Below are 22038 nucleotides of genomic sequence, written 5' to 3'. Positions count from 1 at the left end.
TTTCCGAGCTGGTCATGGGTGCACTTCAGCCACGCTCAAGGTCCTAAACGATATTATAACCGCGATTGATAATAGACAGTACTGTGCAGCCGTCTTCATCGACCTGGCCAAGGCTTTCGACTCTGTCAACCACCGCATTCTTATTGGCAGACTAAATAGCCTTGGTTTCTCAAATGACTGCCTCGCCTGGTTCACCAACTACTTCTCAGATAGAGTTCAGTGTGTCAAATCGGAGGGCCTGTTGTCTGGACCTATGGCAGTCTCTATGGGGGTGCCACAGGGTTCAATTCTTGGGCCGACACTTTTCTCAGTGTATATCAATGATGTCGCTCTTGCTGCTGGTGACTCTCAGATCCACCTCTACGCAGACGACACCATTTTGTATACATCTGGCCCTTCATTGGACACTGTGTTAACAAACCTCCAAACGAGCTTCAATGCCATACAACACTCCTTCAGTAGCCTCCAACTGCTCTTAAACACTAGTAAAACTAAATGCATGCTTTTCAATCGAACGCTGCTGGCACCCGCCCACCCGACTAGAATCACCACTCTCGACGGGTCTGACCTAGAGTATGTGGACAACTACAAAATACCTAGGTGTCTGGTTAGACTGTAAACTCTCCTTCCAGACTCACATAAAGATTCTCCAATCCAAAGTTAAATCTAGAATCGGCTTCCTATTTCGCAACAAAGCCTCCTTCACTCATGCTGCCAAACATGCCCTCGTAAAACTGACTATCCTACCGATCCTTGACTTCGGCGATGTCATTTACAAAATAGCCTCCAACACTCTACTCAGCAAATTGGATGTAGTCTATCACAGTGCCATCCGTTTTGTCTCCAAAGCCCCATACACTACCCACCACTGTGACCTGTACGCTCTTGTTGGCTGGTCCTCACTACATGTTGGTCGTCAAACCCACTGGCTCCAGGCCATCTATAAATCACTGCTAGGCAAATCCCCGCCTTATCTTAGCTCATTGGTCACCATAGCAGTACCCACCCGTAGTCTGCGCTCCAGCAGGTATATCTCACTGGTCATTCCCAAAGCCAACACCTCCTTTGGCCGCCATTCCTTCCAGTTCTCTGCTGCCAATGACTGGAACGAATTGCAAAAATCTCTGAAGCTGGAGACTTATCTCCCTCACTAACTTTAAGCATCAGTTGTCAGAGCACCTTACCGATCACTGCACCTGTACACAGCCCATCTGAAATTAGCCCACCCAACTACCTCATCCCTATATTGTTATTTATTTGCACATAATCTCTTGCACATCTAGCATTCCAGTGTTAATACTATTGTAATTATTTTGCACTATAGCCTATTTATTGCCTTACCTCCATAACTTGCTACATTTGCACACACTGTATATATATTTTCTGTTGTATTTTTGACTTTATGTTTTTTTTACCCCATATGTAACTCTGTGTTGTTTTTATTGCACTGCTTTGCTTTATCTTGGCCAGGTCGCAGTTGTAAATGAGAACCTGTTCTCAACTGGCTTACCTGGTTAAATAAAGGTGAAATAAAAAAATAAAAAAATAGTACAAGCACTTGAACATGACTTGAAGAGAGGTGGCCTTTTCAAACGTGTGCTGCTACTATTACTACTACTAACTACACAAAGGTTACATCCCAAATGGCACCCTATTCCCTATAGTGTACCACTATAGATCCCTGTTATAGGAATCTGGTCAAAGGTAGTGCACTATGTAGGGAATAGGGTGACATTTGGGACAAAAAAAAACACTGACTACACAAACATCTCCTGCATAGTAGGCCCTTCTGCAGCCTAGGAGAGAGGGGAAGAGCACAGCAGCAGTAACGTGTTCTCATTGTGGTTCTTTACAGAAACTAGCCCAATAGACTAAAGGAGCCTAACGTTCCACCTTATAGTCCAAAAGGACCTTGCATGTTCTGTTTAGAGGCGAATTGGCTCTGGCATCCAAATCAGCGAATACTCGATCTAAACGTGAATCGATTCTCAATTGCGGTACACTTCTACAAACATAAATCCCTCTACTTTCATATCACATCAAAAATAATTTAAGAGTTGCAAAATACACACTTACTGTACACTGTTTTAAGCGGGTTTAACACAGTTGCAGTCGACAACACGTTTGAGGCGTCCGTCTTCCGTTTGCACACAGGTGTTCAGAGACACAGATAGACAATTAGCACAGGTAGTCCATTCTGTTTTCCGTAAACAACCGCTGTAACATGGAAATATGGCAGAGTGGGAACAGGAACACTAACCCTAGCAAGTTGTGTATCAATTTAACCTTTTGTTTTTCGAAAATAATTGATTGCTGATATGAAAGATAAGGTTCTTAGATTTAGATTGAGCGTCGGGGCTCTTAACAAAACTCCCCTTACAGAAGATGCCCCTGTCCAACGATTTGTGTGTAATGATCAAGGGTAAATCCTGACCTACAGAATTTATTGGTATTATAATAGGCTGGAGTTGGGTGCGGTTATACAATAGTTGTATAATAATATAATATGCAGACGCTTTTATCCAAATCGACTTACAGTCATGCGTGCATACATTTTTTTCTTTTTGTGTATGGGTGGTCCCGGGGATCGAACCCACTACCTTGGCGTTACAAGCGCCGTGCTCTACCAGCTGAGCTACACCCTGATATTTTTGAATATTGGGAAAATCCCAAAACAAATGTTTTTATTTGAATTGAATTAAATGCAGTGGCGGCTGGCCGATAGAGGGCGCTAGGGCGCCGCCCCCTTAAATAAAATTATAAAAAAAATAATAATAATAATAATAATAATAATAAAAACATCAGTATGTCAATATTTGTGTGTTTGAAATATGGAATGCACACAGTAATATGTGTAAGATATGATAGAAAATCATATTCGCAACCTTTCCTCTGCCTGTCAAACGCCTCGTCAGCTCTGGGCGATACAGAAAGTGCCCCGAGGAGGCGGGTCTACGTAGCAGTTAAGCCAATTGCTAATTTAAGATATGAATGTATGACATAAAATGTAGCTAATCAGCGATTTTAATTCGAATCCAAGGAGGGCGATTATTTTATCGCCCCAAGCTCGCCCCTGATAAAATAAGGACCGGGCTCCAGTGGCGCCATTTTTACTAGACGACAATGGCGAACGCAAACGTTACTCCTCCAAGACCCAACCCTAACTCGGTGAAATCTCTCTCCTCCAAGATCCGTTTGAGAGGAGAACTTTGTCAGAGAAAGTTCGGGTGAAAGAGCTGGGCCCAGATCAACCTGACCTCTCAATCAGACAGCAGGCTAGCGAGAAAGGGAAGCAGTATATGCGCGGCTTCTCCCGTAGCTGGTACACCAGGAAGGCTTGGCTAGCTGGGTGCACTGATGCTAATGCTTTATTTTGCTTTCCGTGCTTGCTTTTTAAAACGACGGGGTCAGATTCAGCATGGACAGGTACCGGAGTGAGGGATATGAAGCACCTGTCAGAGAAGGTAAAGAAACATGAGAACACCAGGGCACACATGGACAACTCTGTAAAGCTAGCTGTATTAGGAAGGGTGAACATTGCTACGCAGCTGGATGACGGCCACAGGATTGCGGTGAGGAAACACAATGAGGAGGTGGATAAAAACAGGCACATTCTATCCAAAATTATCGATTGTGTGAAGTTCTGTGGGGCTTTTGAGTTGGCCTTGGCGTGGGCACGAGGAGACTGACTCCTCGGACAACCCCCGGCATTTTCCGGGGCTTAGTGGATTTTGTTGCCTCCCTCGACAGTGTGCTGGAGGAGCACCTGAAGACAGCTACCGTTTTTAAGGGCACGTCAAAGACGATACAGAACGAGCTGTTGGACTGTATGTTGTCAGTGCTTAAGGATTACATCCTGGAGGAAGTAAAGAGTGCTGATTTTATCGCCATTCAAGCTGACGAGACGACTGACGTTTCCACCCACTGCCAGTTGGTGCTTGTGATACGCTACATCGATGCTAAAAGTAACGTCCAAGAGCGTTTTTTCGAGTTCATTTTGATCGAGAACGCAACCGCCGACACCATCGCTACAGCGCTGCTGGAGAGGCTCAGCACCATACTCTCACATGGACAAAAGGCCAAACTTATTGCCCAGGCTTACGACGGAGCAAGTGTGATGAGGGGAGCCACCGGCGGAGTGCAGCGTAAAATAGTGGATGTGTACGAAAATGCGCACTACGTCCACTGCTATGCACATCAGCTGAACCTCATCATGCAGCAGGCTACTTCACGCATCCCCAGGATCGGCACTTTCTTTTCCGACCTTGCAGGATTTTCTGCTTTCTTCTCCAGGTCTCCCAAGCGAACCACCGTGCTTGACGAAGTGGTTGCGCATAGACTCCCCAGAGCCTCTACAACACGGTGGAACTTCCACAGTCGCGCTGTAAACACTGTGTACGAGTACAGGGATGACCTCCTAACGTGTTTCCAGACCATCAGAGACTCTGGGAACTTTGATGCCCCGACTGTCAGAGAGGCGGGGGGCTTTGTGAGGATGCTCGAAGACGAGGCTTTCTGTTTTTCCTGGCACTGTTCCACAAGATCATGCCAAATGTGGACATGCTTTTCAGCCAGCTGCAGAAGAGGAACATCGACCCTGTCTTCATTAAAGCACTTGTCCAGAGGTTCACAGAAAGCATGCTAACAATCAGGTAAATAACTATATTTACTATTGGCTGATAAAGATGCTGTTAGAAAGATGAATAGTTCACTTACAACAGTTTAAAAGCCTAAATGTGTCTGGTCATCAAAGTGAGTGATTATCATAGAGCCGTCACAATTATATTTGTTTTAGTATTTTAAAAGGAAAGAGAAGACATTTACATTACATTTTAGTCATTTAGCAGACGCTCTTATCCAGAGCGACTTACAGTTAAGAGTGCATAAATTTTTTTCATACTGGCCCCCGTGGGAAACGAACCCACAACCCTGGCGTTGCAAGCGCCATGCTCTACCAACTGAGCTACACGGGACCACATTAGTTTTGGCAAGATCTGAAAAAAGAAGTTGGTGGAGTGCAACCCTCAAACATTGAAGAATTACAGCAGTTTGCTGCTGAAGAATGGGCCAAATTGCCAGCAGAAAAGGTGCAGCAAGCTCATTGATGTCTACAATAAGCATATGTTGGCAGCTATCTTGGCCAAAAGCTGTGCAACCAAGTACTAGCTCCAGGGTGCCAATAATTTAGTCCATGACATTTGTCTATATTTTCTAAATTACAATTGTAAACTTAAGTTTACAGAAATATAATTAAAGGTGTGGAGACCCATTTTTTCCTCTCAAATTTCAACTGATTTTAGAAGAAATAGGGAATTATTTAAGAAAAGCCCAAGGGTGCCAATATATTTGGACACAACTGTATGCCTTCAGTCTAATTGGAATGTATGGCAGTAGAGTTGTTTGTATTTCTCCCTAACCAAAATGGCTGCCATTAGGATACCATTCAGGATTTTTTTTCACCTGTGTTACCACGACAATCACGCCAAATGAGCATTGCATTTGTGTGCTCCTTCAGTGTGAATGCGCAAATTTGATATGGGTCACATGTAAAACTGATACATAATTGATACAGATATACGGTATGTTGCCTATATATTACTATATACCGGTATTGATGCACAGACCAGTTTGGGTTTTTACTTTACCTTCTATAACGGTATTTCAATGTTTGGTTTGTTAAATGTGGTAATGCCACTCCGCCATGTGTAACGTCCGTTTTTCTAGTTTACTCCGCAATTTGGGTCGTCTCTCTCCCTCTCTCACCAAGTACCACCCCGTCACTCAAGGAGCGCAGTTGTTGTTACTCGACCACGGAACAAGTGTTTGTCCAAAAAGACACAATCAGACGTTGATAATAATGCAGGAAAGTACTACACAGTTTGTAATAATTATTCAGGTGTCCACCAGGTCAATTTCTAGAAGAGGCCTAGTTGTTATTGAAGATTAACTTTATTGCTAAGTGCACAGCAGAACAAAATTATGTTGCATCCCTCTCACAAATGTAATAGAAAAAGGCTTTAAAACGTAATAACATCAGTTAATTATGTACATCACAGGTTAAAAGCAGTTACTAGACATAGTTTGTGTGTATATACACACTATCTGTCTGTCTGTCTGTCTGTCTGTCTATATATATATATATATAAGTCACTGGTTGTGTGTTGAGGGGGAATTACAGTGAGCTAAGAAGTCTGATTGCAAGTTATCAAATTAAACTTTATTTTTTGGACCCAGGGCCTCAATTCCCTCTTTGTGTGGGGACAGCGCATCTGACGAGCAGCAACAGCCCATCAAGCGACGGAGGATGCTGGGACCAGGAGAACAACAGAGGTTGGCTATAGAGGTAAGTTGTGATGTAATTGTCAGTGTTTCCCCATAGAACTTTTTTCAGGCCTGGTAGTATGTAGCCAAAACCCTGAACAATCAGCACCTTGGTAATCATATACTTGAGTTGGACATAGGCATGTGTCAGTCAGGATCACTTGCATCAAAATAGCTTAATTGCAAATTAAAGCTGATGATGTATCTTTACAGGTATGTGATACCATCCTGAGTCATGCCAAAGAGAGGTTCTCCTTCACCCAGCACCTCATCAGCGCAACACTATTGCACGGAGAGTTGTTCCCACAACACAGTGTGAAGTTCCCCGATACAGCGCTTGAAACAACCGTGGAGGCGTACCCCCATGTTGAACAAGGCCAAGCTCAAAACCGAACTGTCCTCATCTATGAGAACAGTGAGTTCAAGGCTTGTAGTGGTGCAGTGCCCCTGTACCAGTTCTTCATGGAGAACAACCTTCAGAGCACTTTCACAGAGACTGCCAGCCTCCTCAAGATCCTCATCACCACACCCATGACAACTGCTGAGTCAGAAAGGTGCTTCTCTACACTGAAAAGGATCAAGACCTTCCTGAGAAACAGCATGACACAGGATCGCCTGAACGCTCTGGCCATGCTCTCCATGGAGAAGAAACTTGTCAGGGACATTCCTGACTTTAATCAAAGGGTCATTGAGAGGTTTGCCACTCAGAAGGACAGACGGGCAAAATTCCTGTACAAATAAGATGACAGACACACACACACAGAGCAGCTCTGGCCGCATGTTTCTTTGTATATAGTTGACCTTAGCATAAAAAATCCAGTTATATATGGTACTCTAGAAAGTCTTAATAGTGTCTTTGCTAATATTAATGTATATATGTTGTTTTGTATCAATTAATTGTTGCAGTTCTGGAGCACATTAACAATTAGTCACATTTAGTATGATCATAAAATACTGTATGCTATTCTTCCAGTCAAAGGTTTGAGTTCATCCACTTGATATCCATTTCTATATTATACATCCTTTTATACAGTGTAAGATTTCCTATAAACTTTATAATAATTTCATGTTATTGTCCACTTTCCACTCTGTTCTGACAGCATGCCTGTTGCGTTGCCTGTTTACTACCAATGGTAAAAAGTTCACTTTAAATGCAAATGAAAGGCTTGGGTTTGTGTAATATGTTTTTTGTGTAAGAATGCCTCAACTTTTTAATATTGGCATTAAATAATTACTGAATGTTTCACTGAGCACTGCTGTCCTGCAGTTTGTGTTAAAATATATCGCGATGGTTACAGGAAAAAAAAGTATGGCACAGCCCCACCGAGAATATTTTTCACCAGCCGCCACTGATTAAATGCAATAAAAAGATCCTGATGAATGAGGGGGAAATAATTGCCTTGGCTTTTTTACATTTCACACCTCAGTTTCAGTGGCGGCTGGCCGATAGAGGGCGCTAGGGCGCCGCCCCCTTAAATAAAATTATAAAAAAAATAATAATAATAATAATAATAATAATAAAAACATCAGTATGTCAATATTTGTGTGTTTGAAATATGGAATGCACACAGTAATATGTGTAAGATATGATAGAAAATCATATTCGCAACCTTTCCTCTGCCTGTCAAACGCCTCGTCAGCTCTGGGCGATACAGAAAGTGCCCCGAGGAGGCGGGTCTACGTAGCAGTTAAGCCAATTGCTAATTTAAGATATGAATGTATGACATAAAATGTAGCTAATCAGCGATTTTAATTCGAATCCAAGGAGGGCGATTATTTTATCGCCCCAAGCTCGCCCCTGATAAAATAAGGACCGGGCTCCAGTGGCGCCATTTTTACTAGACGACAATGGCGAACCTAAACGTTACTCTCCAAGACCCAACCCTAACTCGGTGAAATCTCTCCTCCAAGATCCGTTTGAGAGGAGAACTTTGTCAGAGAAAGTTCGGGTGAAAGAGCTGGGCCCAGATCAACCTGACCTCTCAATCAGACAGCAGGCTAGCGAGAAAGGGAAGCAGTATATGCGCGGCTTCTCCCGTAGCTGGTACACCAGGAAGGCTTGGCTAGCTGGGTGCACTGATGCTAATGCTTTATTTTGCTTTCCGTGCTTGCTTTTTAAAACGACGGGTCAGATTCAGCATGGACAGGTACCGGAGTGAGGGATATGAAGCACCTGTCAGAGAAGGTAAAGAAACATGAGAACACCAGGGCACACATGGACAACTCTGTAAAGCTAGCTGTATTAGGAAGGGGTGAACATTGCTACGCAGCTGGATGACGGCCACAGGATTGCGGTGAGGAAACACAATGAGGAGGTGGATAAAAACAGGCACATTCTATCCAAAATTATCGATTGTGTGAAGTTCTGTGGGGCTTTTGAGTTGGCCTTGCGTGGGCACGAGGAGACTGACTCCTCGGACAACCCCGGCATTTTCCGGGGCTTAGTGGATTTTGTTGCCTCCCTCGACAGTGTGCTGGAGGAGCACCTGAAGACAGCTACCGTTTTTAAGGGCACGTCAAAGACGATACAGAACGAGCTGTTGGACTGTATGTTGTCAGTGCTTAAGGATTACATCCTGGAGGAAGTAAAGAGTGCTGATTTTATCGCCATTCAAGCTGACGAGACGACTGACGTTTCCACCCACTGCCAGTTGGTGCTTGTGATACGCTACATCGATGCTAAAAGTAACGTCCAAGAGCGTTTTTCGAGTTCATTTTGATCGAGAACGCAACCGCCGACACCATCGCTACAGCGCTGCTGGAGAGGCTCAGCACCATACTCTCACATGGACAAAAGGCCAAACTTATTGCCCAGGCTTACGACGGAGCAAGTGTGATGAGGGGAGCCACCGGCGGAGTGCAGCGTAAAATAGTGGATGTGTACGAAAATGCGCACTACGTCCACTGCTATGCACATCAGCTGAACCTCATCATGCAGCAGGCTACTTCACGCATCCCCAGGATCGGCACTTTCTTTTCCGACCTTGCAGGATTTTCTGCTTTCTTCTCCAGGTCTCCCAAGCGAACCACCGTGCTTGACGAAGTGGTTGCGCATAGACTCCCAGAGCCTCTACAACACGGTGGAACTTCCACAGTCGCGCTGTAAACACTGTGTACGAGTACAGGGATGACCTCCCTAACGTGTTTCCAGACCATCAGAGACTCTGGGAACTTTGATGCCCCGACTGTCAGAGAGGCGGGGGCTTTGTGAGGATGCTCGAAGACGAGGCTTTCTGTTTTTTCCTGGCACTGTTCCACAAGATCATGCCAAATGTGGACATGCTTTTCAGCCAGCTGCAGAAGAGGAACATCGACCCTGTCTTCATTAAAGCACTTGTCCAGAGGTTCACAGAAAGCATGCTAACAATCAGGTAAATAACTATATTTACTATTGGCTGATAAAGATGCTGTTAGAAAGATGAATAGTTCACTTACAACAGTTTAAAAGCCTAAATGTGTCTGGTCATCAAAGTGAGTGATTATCATAGAGCCGTCACAATTATATTTGTTTTAGTATTTTAAAAGGAAAGAGAAGACATTTACATTACATTTTAGTCATTTAGCAGACGCTCTTATCCAGAGCGACTTACAGTTAAGAGTGCATAAATTTTTTCATACTGGCCCCCGTGGGAAACGAACCCACAACCCTGGCGTTGCAAGCGCCATGCTCTACCAACTGAGCTACACGGGACCACATTAGTTTTGGCAAGATCTGAAAAAAGAAGTTGGTGGAGTGCAACCCTCAAACATTGAAGAATTACAGCAGTTTGCTGCTGAAGAATGGGCCAAATTGCCAGCAGAAAAGGTGCAGCAAGCTCATTGATGTCTACAATAAGCATATGTTGGCAGCTATCTTGGCCAAAAGCTGTGCAACCAAGTACTAGCTCCAGGGTGCCAATAATTTAGTCCATGACATTTGTCTATATTTTCTAAATTACAATTGTAAACTTAAGTTTACAGAAATATAATTAAAGGTGTGGAGACCCATTTTTTCCTCTCAAATTTCAACTGATTTTAGAAGAAATAGGGAATTATTTAAGAAAAGCCCAAGGGTGCCAATATATTTGGACACAACTGTATGCCTTCAGTCTAATTGGAATGTATGGCAGTAGAGTTGTTTGTATTTCTCCCTAACCAAAATGGCTGCCATTAGGATACCATTCAGGATTTTTTTCACCTGTGTTACCACGACAATCACGCCAAATGAGCATTGCATTTGTGTGCTCCTTCAGTGTGAATGCGCAAATTTGATATGGGTCACATGTAAAACTGATACATAATTGATACAGATATACGGTATGTTGCCTATATATTACTATATACCGGTATTGATGCACAGACCAGTTTGGGTTTTTACTTTACCTTCTATAACGGTATTTCAATGTTTGGTTTGTTAAATGTGGTAATGCCACTCCGCCATGTGTAACGTCCGTTTTTCTAGTTTACTCCGCAATTTGGGTCGTCTCTCTCCCTCTCTCACCAAGTACCACCCCGTCACTCAAGGAGCGCAGTTGTTGTTACTCGACCACGAGAACAAGTGTTTGTCCAAAAAGACACAATCAGACGTTGATAATAATGCAGGAAAGTACTACACAGTTTGTAATAATTATTCAGGTGTCCACCAGGTCAATTTCTAGAAGAGGCCTAGTTGTTATTGAAGATTAACTTTATTGCTAAGTGCACAGCAGAACAAAATTATGTTGCATCCCTCTCACAAATGTAATAGAAAAGGCTTTAAAACGTAATAACATCAGTTAATTATGTACATCACAGGTTAAAAGCAGTTACTAGACATAGTTTGTGTGTATATACACACTATCTGTCTGTCTGTCTGTCTGTCTGTCTATATATATATATATATAAGTCACTGGTTGTGTGTTGAGGGGGAATTACAGTGAGCTAAGAAGTCTGATTGCAAGTTATCAAATTAAACTTTATTTTTTGGACCCAGGGCCTCAATTCCCTCTTTGTGTGGGGACAGCGCATCTGACGAGCAGCAACAGCCCATCAAGCGACGGAGGATGCTGGGACCAGGAGAACAACAGAGGTTGGCTATAGAGGTAAGTTGTGATGTAATTGTCAGTGTTTCCCCATAGAACTTTTTTTCAGGCCTGGTAGTATGTAGCCAAAACCCTGAACAATCAGCACCTTGGTAATCATATACTTGAGTTGGACATAGGCATGTGTCAGTCAGGATCACTTGCATCAAAATAGCTTAATTGCAAATTAAAGCTGATGATGTATCTTTTACAGGTATGTGATACCATCCTGAGTCATGCCAAAGAGAGGTTCTCCTTCACCCAGCACCTCATCAGCGCAACACTATTGCACGGAGAGTTGTTCCCACAACACAGTGTGAAGTTCCCGATACAGCGCTTGAAACAACCGTGGAGGCGTACCCCATGTTGAACAAGGCCAAGCTCAAAACCGAACTGTCCCTCATCTATGAGAACAGTGAGTTCAAGGCTTGTAGTGGTGCAGTGCCCCTGTACCAGTTCTTCATGGAGAACAACCTTCAGAGCACTTTCACAGAGACTGCCAGCCTCCTCAAGATCCTCATCACCACACCCATGACAACTGCTGAGTCAGAAAGGTGCTTCTCTACACTGAAAAGGATCAAGACCTTCCTGAGAAACAGCATGACACAGGATCGCCTGAACGCTCTGGCCATGCTCTCCATGGAGAAGAAACTTGTCAGGGACATTCCTGACTTTAATCAAAGGGTCATTGAGAGGTTTGCCACTCAGAAGGACAGACGGGCAAAATTCCTGTACAAATAAGATGACAGACACACACACACAGAGCAGCTCTGGCCGCATGTTTCTTTGTATATAGTTGACCTTAGCATAAAAATCCAGTTATATATGGTACTCTAGAAAGTCTTAATAGTGTCTTTGCTAATATTAATGTATATATGTTGTTTTGTATCAATTAATTGTTGCAGTTCTGGAGCACATTAACAATTAGTCACATTTAGTATGATCATAAAATACTGTATGCTATTCTTCCAGTCAAAGGTTTGAGTTCATCCACTTGATATCCATTTCTATATTATACATCCTTTTATACAGTGTAAGATTTCCTATAAACTTTATAATAATTTCATGTTATTGTCCACTTTCCACTCTGTTCTGACAGCATGCCTGTTGCGTTGCCTGTTTACTACCAATGGTAAAAAGTTCACTTTAAATGCAAATGAAAGGCTTGGGTTTGTGTAATATGTTTTTGTGTAAGAATGCCTCAACTTTTTAATATTGGCATTAAATAATTACTGAATGTTTCACTGAGCACTGCTGTCCTGCAGTTTGTGTTAAAATATATCGCGATGGTTACAGGAAAAAAAAGTATGGCACAGCCCCACCGAGAATATTTTTCACCAGCCGCCACTGCTCAGTTTTGAAAATCGTAGGAAATGATTATCGGTGTGTAGAGTAAACGACCCAAATATCAACAAATCGTCAAGGAACGTTTTCGAATATAATTCTACAGAATAAAATATGTACATGATCCAGTTAAACTTCAAAAATGTGCGCAATGGTAGCCTACTCTCCAGGTTTGTTATCAAATAAAATAAAATAAAAATTTATCTAAAATTCACAGCCAGCATAAAAAATACACCACGATTGAAAATCCAAGAAAGAAGGCTATTTGATAGACCTACATGGTAAATTACATATGAACATATCACCAAAAGTTACAAAAAAACATTGACGGCAAACTCACCTGTTCGTGATTATCCACACACTACCGATGCAGGCTGAAATTCGTATGCTATCGTCGAACACACCTATGCAGGTTGCGCTCTCTCATTGGAGATGACGGTAGTGAACTGTCTCCTCCCGGTCACTCCCCTATGCAGAACACAAAGTTTGTTCTGTGCCTCTAATCTTTGTTTGAAATGTATGACATTCCTTGTGGACTAGTCTTCCCTTAGACCTAATTGTCACCAACATCTAATATACAAAGAATGTAGTATATCAAGAACAAATTGAGGGTGGGAGTGTTTAGGTACATTTGGACACATAAAATAATTTTTGTTTGTCACCCATGTGTTTATTAATCAATAATGGCTAAAACGGGATCCCAATAGTATTGAAACATTGGGTCAAAATGTTTGCTGACAGAGTAGGTGATACAGAAGTAGATAGGCTTTGTTTCCTTGACATCTGTTAACTTCCTGGTCCTATGCTAGGTTGAAGATAACCAAAGTTAAGTCAAGAGGGTTCTAATATCGCAGAACTCTTTGCATAAATAAGGACTAATTCTAAACTAAGGCACCAGATATGCTAGTTAGCAACAGCGCTGGTCCCATGAATCTGTTTATTTTCATTATTTTGAAAAGCTTCCGCATGGAATCATAACTTGCCCTGAACTGTGTATCTTCAACCGTGGGTAAGATGACACCTTGGTGCTTAGGGGTCGCAGTGGAACCCGACACTGTTATGGTTTGAATAGGGAACTGTGACGCCGAACGCTCTGCCCCCCCCTTCCCCCTCTAGTGTATATCATGACCAAACCAGTCCTCCAGGCCTTAAGGAGACCAACAACATCCATGTCATGAGGACTAGGCAAGATTCCACACAGACAGGAAGTGAGAGTGAGAGACATTGTTTAGGTAACATTCCCTTTGTAACAGACACTGATTGATAGAAAAATGATCCAGTTTCCAGTCTTCTCTGACATTCATCGACCCACTGACATAGTCACACACTCCTATTACTAATAGAATGGTCATTTCTACTAGAAAAAAAAGGCATCATAGTTTATAGGATCTTTATCAAACAGTGCTGAAATCATAGACTTTCTGGACTTTCATTCATTATCAAGAAATTACAAGTACACCAGTAAGCAAGAAGAAAACAGAAATATATGATACTGGATAACGTTTTTTAAATAACAATTTTACACATAAATGTACAAAAGTTATCAGATGTGCCATGTGTTCCAAATAAACCACCTCGATTGACATCAGAGTAAAACATTGGACTGTGTTCATGTACACCCAGAAGCTGCAAAACAGTTTTTGAAAAACACAAGTCAACAATTACATAAAATACATAGTAGGGCTTTGTCACTTAATAAAACAACTATTGCGAAAAGGTCTGTTGAGGAAATCATAACAGATTTGTTTAGTTTCATACAGTTACAGTATCTAGAGTTTACAAAATGGTACAATGGAGGCATAAATAATTATACACAAAATAATGACATCGGCCCACTTTATCAAATTGATGGTGGGATCCTGTGTAGAGATTGAACTGTACTTCATAGGTTGGGATCCTGTGTAGAGATTGAACTGTTCTTCAGGGTTGGGATACTGTGTAGAGATTGAACTGTACTTCATAGGTTGGGATACTGTGTAGAGATTGAACTGTTCTTCAGGGCTGGGATACTGTGTAGAGATTGAACTGTACTTCATAGGTTGGGATACTGTGTAGAGATTGAACTGTTCTTCAGGGCTGGGATACTGTGTAGAGATTGAACTGTACTTCATACGTTGGGATACTGTGTAGAGATTGAACTGTACTTCATAGGTTGGGATACTGTGTAGAGATTGAACTGTTCTTCAGGGCTGGGATACTGTGTAGAGATTGAACTGTTCTTCAGGGCTGGGATACTGTGTAGAGATTGAACTGTACTTCAGGGTTTTGGATACTGTGTAGAGATTGAACTGTACTTCAGGGCTGGGATACTGTGTAGAGATTGAACTGTACTTCAGGGTTGGGATACTGTGTAGAGATTGAACTGTACTTCAGGGTTTTGGATACTGTGTAGAGATTGAACTGTACTTCAGGGTTGGGATACTGTGTAGAGATTGAACTGTTCTTCAGGGCTGGGATACTGTGTAGAGATTGAACTGTACTTCAGGGTTTTGGATCCTGTGTAGAGATTGAACTGTACTTCAGGGTTGAGCAGTGGCAACCAACTTACAATTATGGCAATGGACAAAAATATCACCGACATAAATAAAAACAAATGCATCAGATAAGAAGAAAACGTGTAGATTATAAAACCGGCCTCAATATCAACTTTGTGGCACTAAAATCTTTATACGATTTGACCCATGGCAATGTCCATATGATGCATATAACTGGCAAGGAATGGCCTCCAACATAATGTAATGGAGGGTAAGCTACAGCGTTCGGGCTTGACCTGGCTCAGTTAAGCTGCACAGTTCAGTGAGTGAGTGAGTGAGTGAGTGAGTGTGTGAGTGAGTGAGTGAGTGAGTGAGTGAGTGAGTGAGTGAGTGAGTGAGTGAGTGAGTGAGTGAGTGAGTGAGTGTGTGAGTGAGTGTGTGTGTGAGTGAGTGTGTGAGTGAGTGTGTGAGTGAGTGAGTGAGTGTGTGAGTGAGTGAGTGAGTGTGTGTATGTGTCTAGCTGAATCCGTCGTTCCAGTCCATGACCTTGTTGTATTCGTTGATCTTCTGTTTGATGTGGGACAGTTTGTTCTTGAGGTACTCACACCTTTCCCTCTTCTCAAGGAACGTAGGATCCTGACAACAAGAGAGAAAAAGTAACATTTGTTTACTGTCTCCATCTCTCTCTTTCACCATCTGCCTCTCTCACACACACCTCAACCTCCTAAAGACATCAGTGGAAACAAAGTCCCATGGTGGCGCAGCGGTCTAAGGCACTGCATCTCAGTGCTTGAGGCGTCACTACAGACCCCCTGGTTCGATTCCAGGCTGTATCACAACCGGCCATGATTGGGAGTCCCATAGGGCGGCGCACAATTGGCCCAGCGTCGTCCGGGTTTGGCCGGTGTAGGCCGTCATTGTAAATAAGAATTTGTTGTTAACGGACTTGCCTAGTTAAATAAAATAAAATAAGTCTTGCCATTTGATGAGGTAATAGTGGAACTGACAGCCATCAGATAAGGGCATAGTTGCATTTGATGTTGTATCTAACAAAAGTCCTAGTCTGTGTAGACGGGACAGAGATAAACGCTTCAACAGGAGGTCTGAGTGAGGAGTGGAGAGGAAGAGCTCTGACCTACCGTCAGTCCGTCACACGTCATTGGTTTACCTGAAAGGGAAACTACCTGAAACTGTGAAACCTCCTACACAAACAGGTTCTACAGATCAACATATACATGGGCGTCGCCCATAAACATATTACAGAAACCTAAAAGTATTCTACAGATCATTATTAGGGCTCAGGACCTGTAGTGGGTCCCTTACCTATACACATTTTTTATTAAATAAGATTCAAAATCACTTACCGCTTTCTTTCTCTGGTACTCCAATACTATGGTATTGATGCGTTCCTTCTCCTGAAAGAAGATCTTTAACTTTGAAAAAGGGATTGGTAAAAAGCACTATAATGACGTGAATGGACATTAGGCTATAATTTATGGTAGCTTTATGTTTGTCAATTTGATCTGTGTGTGTGTGTGTGTGTGTGTGTGAGTGAATAGTCTACGTGTGACGTGCTTGTGTATCTCTCTGTCTCAGTACCAGTTGGCTGGAGGGCCGTGGAGGCAGGTTCCTCATCAGTTCGTCCATCTCGTCAAACCTCTTGGCCATGGCCTGGACCTCAGCATGCAGCTCCTTGTACTCAGCATACTGGTCTTTAAACACAGCCTTGTACTGGTCCCTCTCCTCCTCCGTACGGATGGTCGGGTACTTCCTGTTGACACCGGAGATAGAAAGTAGAGGTCGTCAACAAGCATGGGTGCATCTCAATAGTCTAAAATGAGTCGTCCTATACACACACATCTGCAAATGAACCTCATAGAAATGCAGGGTATGCTTGTTTTTTTAAGGCCTTCATATGTAGAAACAGATGTCTACCTCCTGGGCAACCAGGTGTGTAAACTCTCTTGCCAAGCCCAACAATGGCATTAACTGATCCATTAAGAGAGTGAGAGAGCGAGAGAGAAATAGCAAAACAGCAGGACTGAGTGTGGCCCTCGTGAGCTGGAGTTCTGCGCCATGTGACCGTAGATAGATAACTGTGTAGTAGGAAGCAGACGGTCACAGTCAGCTACCCTTTGGTACTTAAGGTCCATACATTTGATTTTATTTCACCTTTATTTATGCAGGGAAGTTCCATTGAGACCAAAGTCTCTTTTTCAAGGGAGTCCCTTCTTCACAAAAATTATGCAAATACAAAGTACATAATAAGGAAGCATTGATACGAATTACAACGAATAAAGGCAGTGGCATGATATACAACAATACAAATGATTTATTTTTTTAAACACGTACATCTGTCTGAGAACAGGTCAAATAAAGTTGGATGGGTGGTTAGTACTCACGCCACATAGTCTGCAATGATTACAGGTTTGGGGATGTGTCCTGCAGGGATGTGTCCTCTGAGGATCTCTGGCTCCATCATCAGAGGGACGGCTGGAGAGGCAACATGGCCGTCCAACACCTCTGGGATAGTCTGGAGGGTGGGGAGAGGGGTCTGCTCTGAGGTCCTGTAACCGCCCAGCTGGGGAAGGATTGGGATGGGAGGCATGGTTACTGTGTTGTCAGCTGGGTTGAGGTCAATTCCATTTAAGTTAGTGTCAATTCAGAAAGTAAACCAAATTGCAATTCTACGTGTTCAAGTGGAATGTCAGTGTCCTTCCTGAATTAACTGGAATTTAAAATGGTTGTCAGTATGTATGCTCAGTGTAATGGAATGAAGAATGTGACATTTGCACCTTGGGTGTGAGAAAAGCGCTTTACAAATTAAATGAATGATTATTAATTAAAGTTTTCTACTAGTGTACTAAGAGACTTACAGCAGATATTGGCAGGGAAGATCCAATGGTTTTCATCTGAGAACAAACAAGACAAATGGCAAAGGATTTGTCATAGAACACTAAAATTGCAGCCCACAAGGACAATTGTGTGTGTGTGTGTGTGTGTGTGTGTCTGTGTGTGTGTGTCTGTGTGTGTGTGTGTCTGTGTGTGTGTGTGTGTTTGCAGGTGTGTGTTCCATCCCGCCCTCACCTCCTGCGCTAGCCCCTCCCTCCTCAGCCTCGCCGCCTCGTGCCGCCACAACTTCAGACACACGGCGGCGCCCACAAAATATATCATCATGTTGACAAACAGAAAAATAATGGCGGCGGTCTGGCCGGCCTCTGTGCGACAGAAGGCCCCGTTGACGCCGTTGTTGAAGACGGGGATGTAACAGAGTCCTCCTCTGGTCGTGTCCCTGACGTACATTACCGCTGCTGCCATGTAGAGAACCCCAAGGGCCAGGTTAATCACACACTCAGTCATGGGCCACCAGGACGAGTCTAGGAGGATGGTACGGTAGTACATGGTCATCCCCAGGACTAGCATAATGACTGTTACTATCCAGGCCAGGCCAGCCACTACCAAGACGAAGGGGGTTTTGGGTCCATCGTAGCTGAATCCGCTGCCTCCATAGGCCGCTGCGCCGCCCCCTAACCCCCCGAACAACTGTGGCTGGGAGTAGCCAAACATCTTGAACCACTCGTTGTCCTTGTGCACATAGGCGCAGGCGCAGGCGAAGACGACAGCGCCCAAAAGGAGCTCCACACAGCCCAGGATGCGCAGTAGCCCCGCCCAGGACTTCATATAGGCGTAGCGCTGGTGGTAATCCTCCACCCGCTCGCTGTAGGTCTTGGCTGAGCGGAAAGTGATGCCCGAGACTGACTCGATGGCCTCGACTCCTAGCAACATGGCGTCACGTTCTTTTCGGGAGTTGTAGCTGCCGCCAGAGCCTCCGTACGGGTCCCGGTAGGAGCCGGGGAGGGAGGGAGAGGGGGGAGGGGAGCAGGGGACACCTCTAGTGGTTCCTGGTTTGAGGTCGTCTTTTTCCGTCAGCGGCGGGGAGGGGGGCGGGGGGAAGGAGAAGGGCTTGTTGCTGCTACTACGGATACTGTTGCCGCGGAAGAAGTCCTTGACGGAGTCAGGGATGAAGCGGTGGACGGGTTTGATGTCCATGGCTGCTCTGTCGTTGTCAAGGTGCTCCGAGGCACCGTTGCTAGGGGGGTAGAAGTCAGGGCCCACGGGGGGCTGGTCTGGGAGGGGAGGGGGGGGCAGGGGGTCGGAGCTCACGGCCAGGTCTGCCCCCCTGAAAACCCCAAGGGAGCGGGGAGGAGGAGGGGGGTCCTGGTCCCTCCATAAGGAGCCCACTGGGACCTGGTCGTAGTGAGGTTCTGCATCCCGGACACCGTCGAAACGGCCGGAGGAACCACCTCTAGCAGACATGGGGACTCACTGGTCTCAGCCCTAGTACAGACACGGAAAGGAGAGGAGAGAGGCTGTGATTAGAAAATGCAGCACAATATTGTCAAAGGATGAGCTGCTTGATAGTCTGGAATCTATGCTGTATACTTTGTGTGACCTCTCGCCGCCTTGTAAACTACCTTTACAAAAAGCATTACAGGACAAAGATTGGGAACCTCAAGACATGAGGCATGATCTGGATTACTATTACAGTGTGTGGTGTGTGGACAGTAGTTGCACGCAAACTGGCACTGTCTTCAAATCAGCTTCCTGGGAATTGAACATGGAAACCATGGCAATGCCAGACATACTGTTACCCCCCAGATAACACAAAGAACCTACACGTAACCCCAGATTCAACCAAACGTTATGTGGATTCCTGGAAAGCAGTCAATTGTTAGTGAGTGGACTATCCTGGTGGTTAAATCAATAAAAACGAAATTAAAAATGTCTCCCACAAACAAAACAATGTGGGGAAAGTTTGGTAACAACTTTATAGTTTTCTATAGCGTGTCAAGTAACTCAAGTAAATCTCCCATCCCCAAATGACCACAATATCAACATCTCTTCACAATTTTGGTATGACACAAAATAAATGTTGTATGAATAGTAACGTCACAAAACAAAACAAAAAATGGAAAATGGTTGGAATAATACCTCTTTTAACACACAGTCACAGGGCCAGACTCACATGGCCTTGCTGTTCAGTTTGAATATGTTTATATGGCTCTGCTTTCTTCTCTGGCTGTGTCACCTGGAATGAGGACAAACAGGTGACAGTCAGTTACACAAACAGGTGACAGTCGGTTACCCCGGTGGGAGAAGTTTGAACCAGGTGAAAAGTGATTGCATTTGTTTTGGAACCAGGCTGCCTCCCGGCGTGAGCCAAGTGCCCGCTCTCTCTGGTCGATGGTGAAGGTGGCTAAAAACAAAAGGGACATAATTAAGCATGTGGAGTGATCAGTAGGATTCTGTGTTTTCACATGCAGAAGTGATTGCTTTTGATAAAAACGTTTTATCTGCCTTCCCAATGAGAACTAGTTTAAAAATTCAAAACATGTATTTTATGGAAAAGAGATGATGCACCATGCTGCCTTGTTGACAACATGACCAAACAGTGCAGATTACTGTTTGATTTGAAAAAGGGCACTCCTCCCTCCCCGCTTTTGCTCAATAACGTGACTGCCCATTGCCCAGTTCAACCCGGGCCAGCGTAATAGAACTCCCTCAATGACCTTCATGCATCAAATCAAATCAAATTTTATTTGTGACATGCGCGGGAATTACCGTGAAATGCTTACTTACAAGCCCTTAACCAACAATGCAGATCAAGAAATAGAGTTAAGAAAATATTTACTTAATACACTAAAGTAAAAATAAATAAATGATAATAACACAATAAAATAACGTAACAATAACGAGGCTATATACAGGGGTTACCGGTACCGAGTCAATGTGCAGGGGGTACAGGTTAGTCGAGGTAATTGGTACATGTAGGTAGGGGTAAAGTCGGAGGAAGGATGTGTACCGAATATCGACAGTATATCCTACACACTTTCATAAATGTACTGTAGGTTTGCAAAAAGGTAAACGCACAAAGGATCAATCTGCTGACCGATTTGTTCTGACCTAACATAGCAAAAAAAATTTAAGAGACTGTAGCAGCCTGTTACAACTTGGAAGTTAGGTGTGTGTGTGTCTTTGTTGACATAAAAAAACTAATCTAAACCACATGAGACAAGGCTACACCAAATTTGAACTAAAACTCTCATGTCCACAACTTCATTAAATCAATAGACATTGTCTGATTGTTAGACATTTTGGCATGCAGTCCACCACATGGCCAAGAGGAGGTACCTTCGGGAACATTCTACAAACAATGTATAATTATTATTTGTATTATGATAATTGGCCTAACCGCTGTATATAGAACAACTGATCTTTCACGTTTTTATTAATATGAACCGGATTTGTACCAGGTTGGTGTCCAGCAAGTTTTACATCCCCCAAAACTTGTTATTTGCATCGTCACATATAACCTACACAAACCTGATAACCACATTTATTGAAACATCTGTAATATCCATTCCTACATGTGACAACTCCGTTGATGTTTTATTAAGAAATGATTTGAATTTTGCTTACCTGCCGTTGATAAATCCACCTGTTCTTTCCGCCAATTAACTTCCGCAGAACGCAGGCGCTGAACCATGTGACCAACCCATCCCTGTGAGTGACATAGCTGTCTGCCAAGAAACACACCTGGGCTGGCCTGTCGAACCACGGGTGTATTCATTACGCCGATTCTGTTGCAAAACGTTTCGTCTTTTGCGAAACCGTTTAAAGAATTTACATTACATTTTACATTTTAGTCATTTAGCAGACGCTCTTATCCAGAGCGACTTACAGTTAGTGAGTGCATACATTTTTTATTGATAAAAAAAACATACTGGCCCTACTCCAAACGGAAAACGTTTTGCCACGAAAACGAGAGTTTCTATTGGACAAATTCAGGTAGGTCGCTC

The 22038-nt window shown here is 43.5% G+C and overlaps 1 protein-coding gene across 1 annotated transcript in view; it reads right to left on the bottom strand.

The window, feature by feature from the left end:
• Positions 1 to 21727, bottom strand: part of LOC121587392 — a 43057-nt gene extending 21330 nt beyond the window's left edge. The window contains exons 1-8 of the mRNA XM_041904279.2: positions 21659 to 21727; positions 20171 to 20267; positions 18266 to 19516; positions 18055 to 18090; positions 17581 to 17759; positions 16778 to 16949; positions 16543 to 16593; positions 15700 to 15814 (exon numbers count right to left, since the gene is read on the bottom strand). Of these exons, the coding sequence (XP_041760213.2) occupies positions 15700 to 15814; positions 16543 to 16593; positions 16778 to 16949; positions 17581 to 17759; positions 18055 to 18090; positions 18266 to 19495 (1783 nt within the window). The 5' untranslated portion in view covers positions 19496 to 19516; positions 20171 to 20267; positions 21659 to 21727. The remainder of the gene's footprint in view (positions 1 to 15699; positions 15815 to 16542; positions 16594 to 16777; positions 16950 to 17580; positions 17760 to 18054; positions 18091 to 18265; positions 19517 to 20170; positions 20268 to 21658) is intronic.
• Between the last annotated feature and the right edge of the window lie 311 nt (positions 21728 to 22038).

Source organism: Coregonus clupeaformis, chromosome 18 (assembly GCF_020615455.1).
Source record: "Coregonus clupeaformis isolate EN_2021a chromosome 18, ASM2061545v1, whole genome shotgun sequence".
NCBI classification, from domain to species: domain Eukaryota; kingdom Metazoa; phylum Chordata; class Actinopteri; order Salmoniformes; family Salmonidae; genus Coregonus; species Coregonus clupeaformis.
Note: the sequence above shows the minus strand (reverse complement) of the source record. Positions and strands in the feature narration are given on the sequence as shown.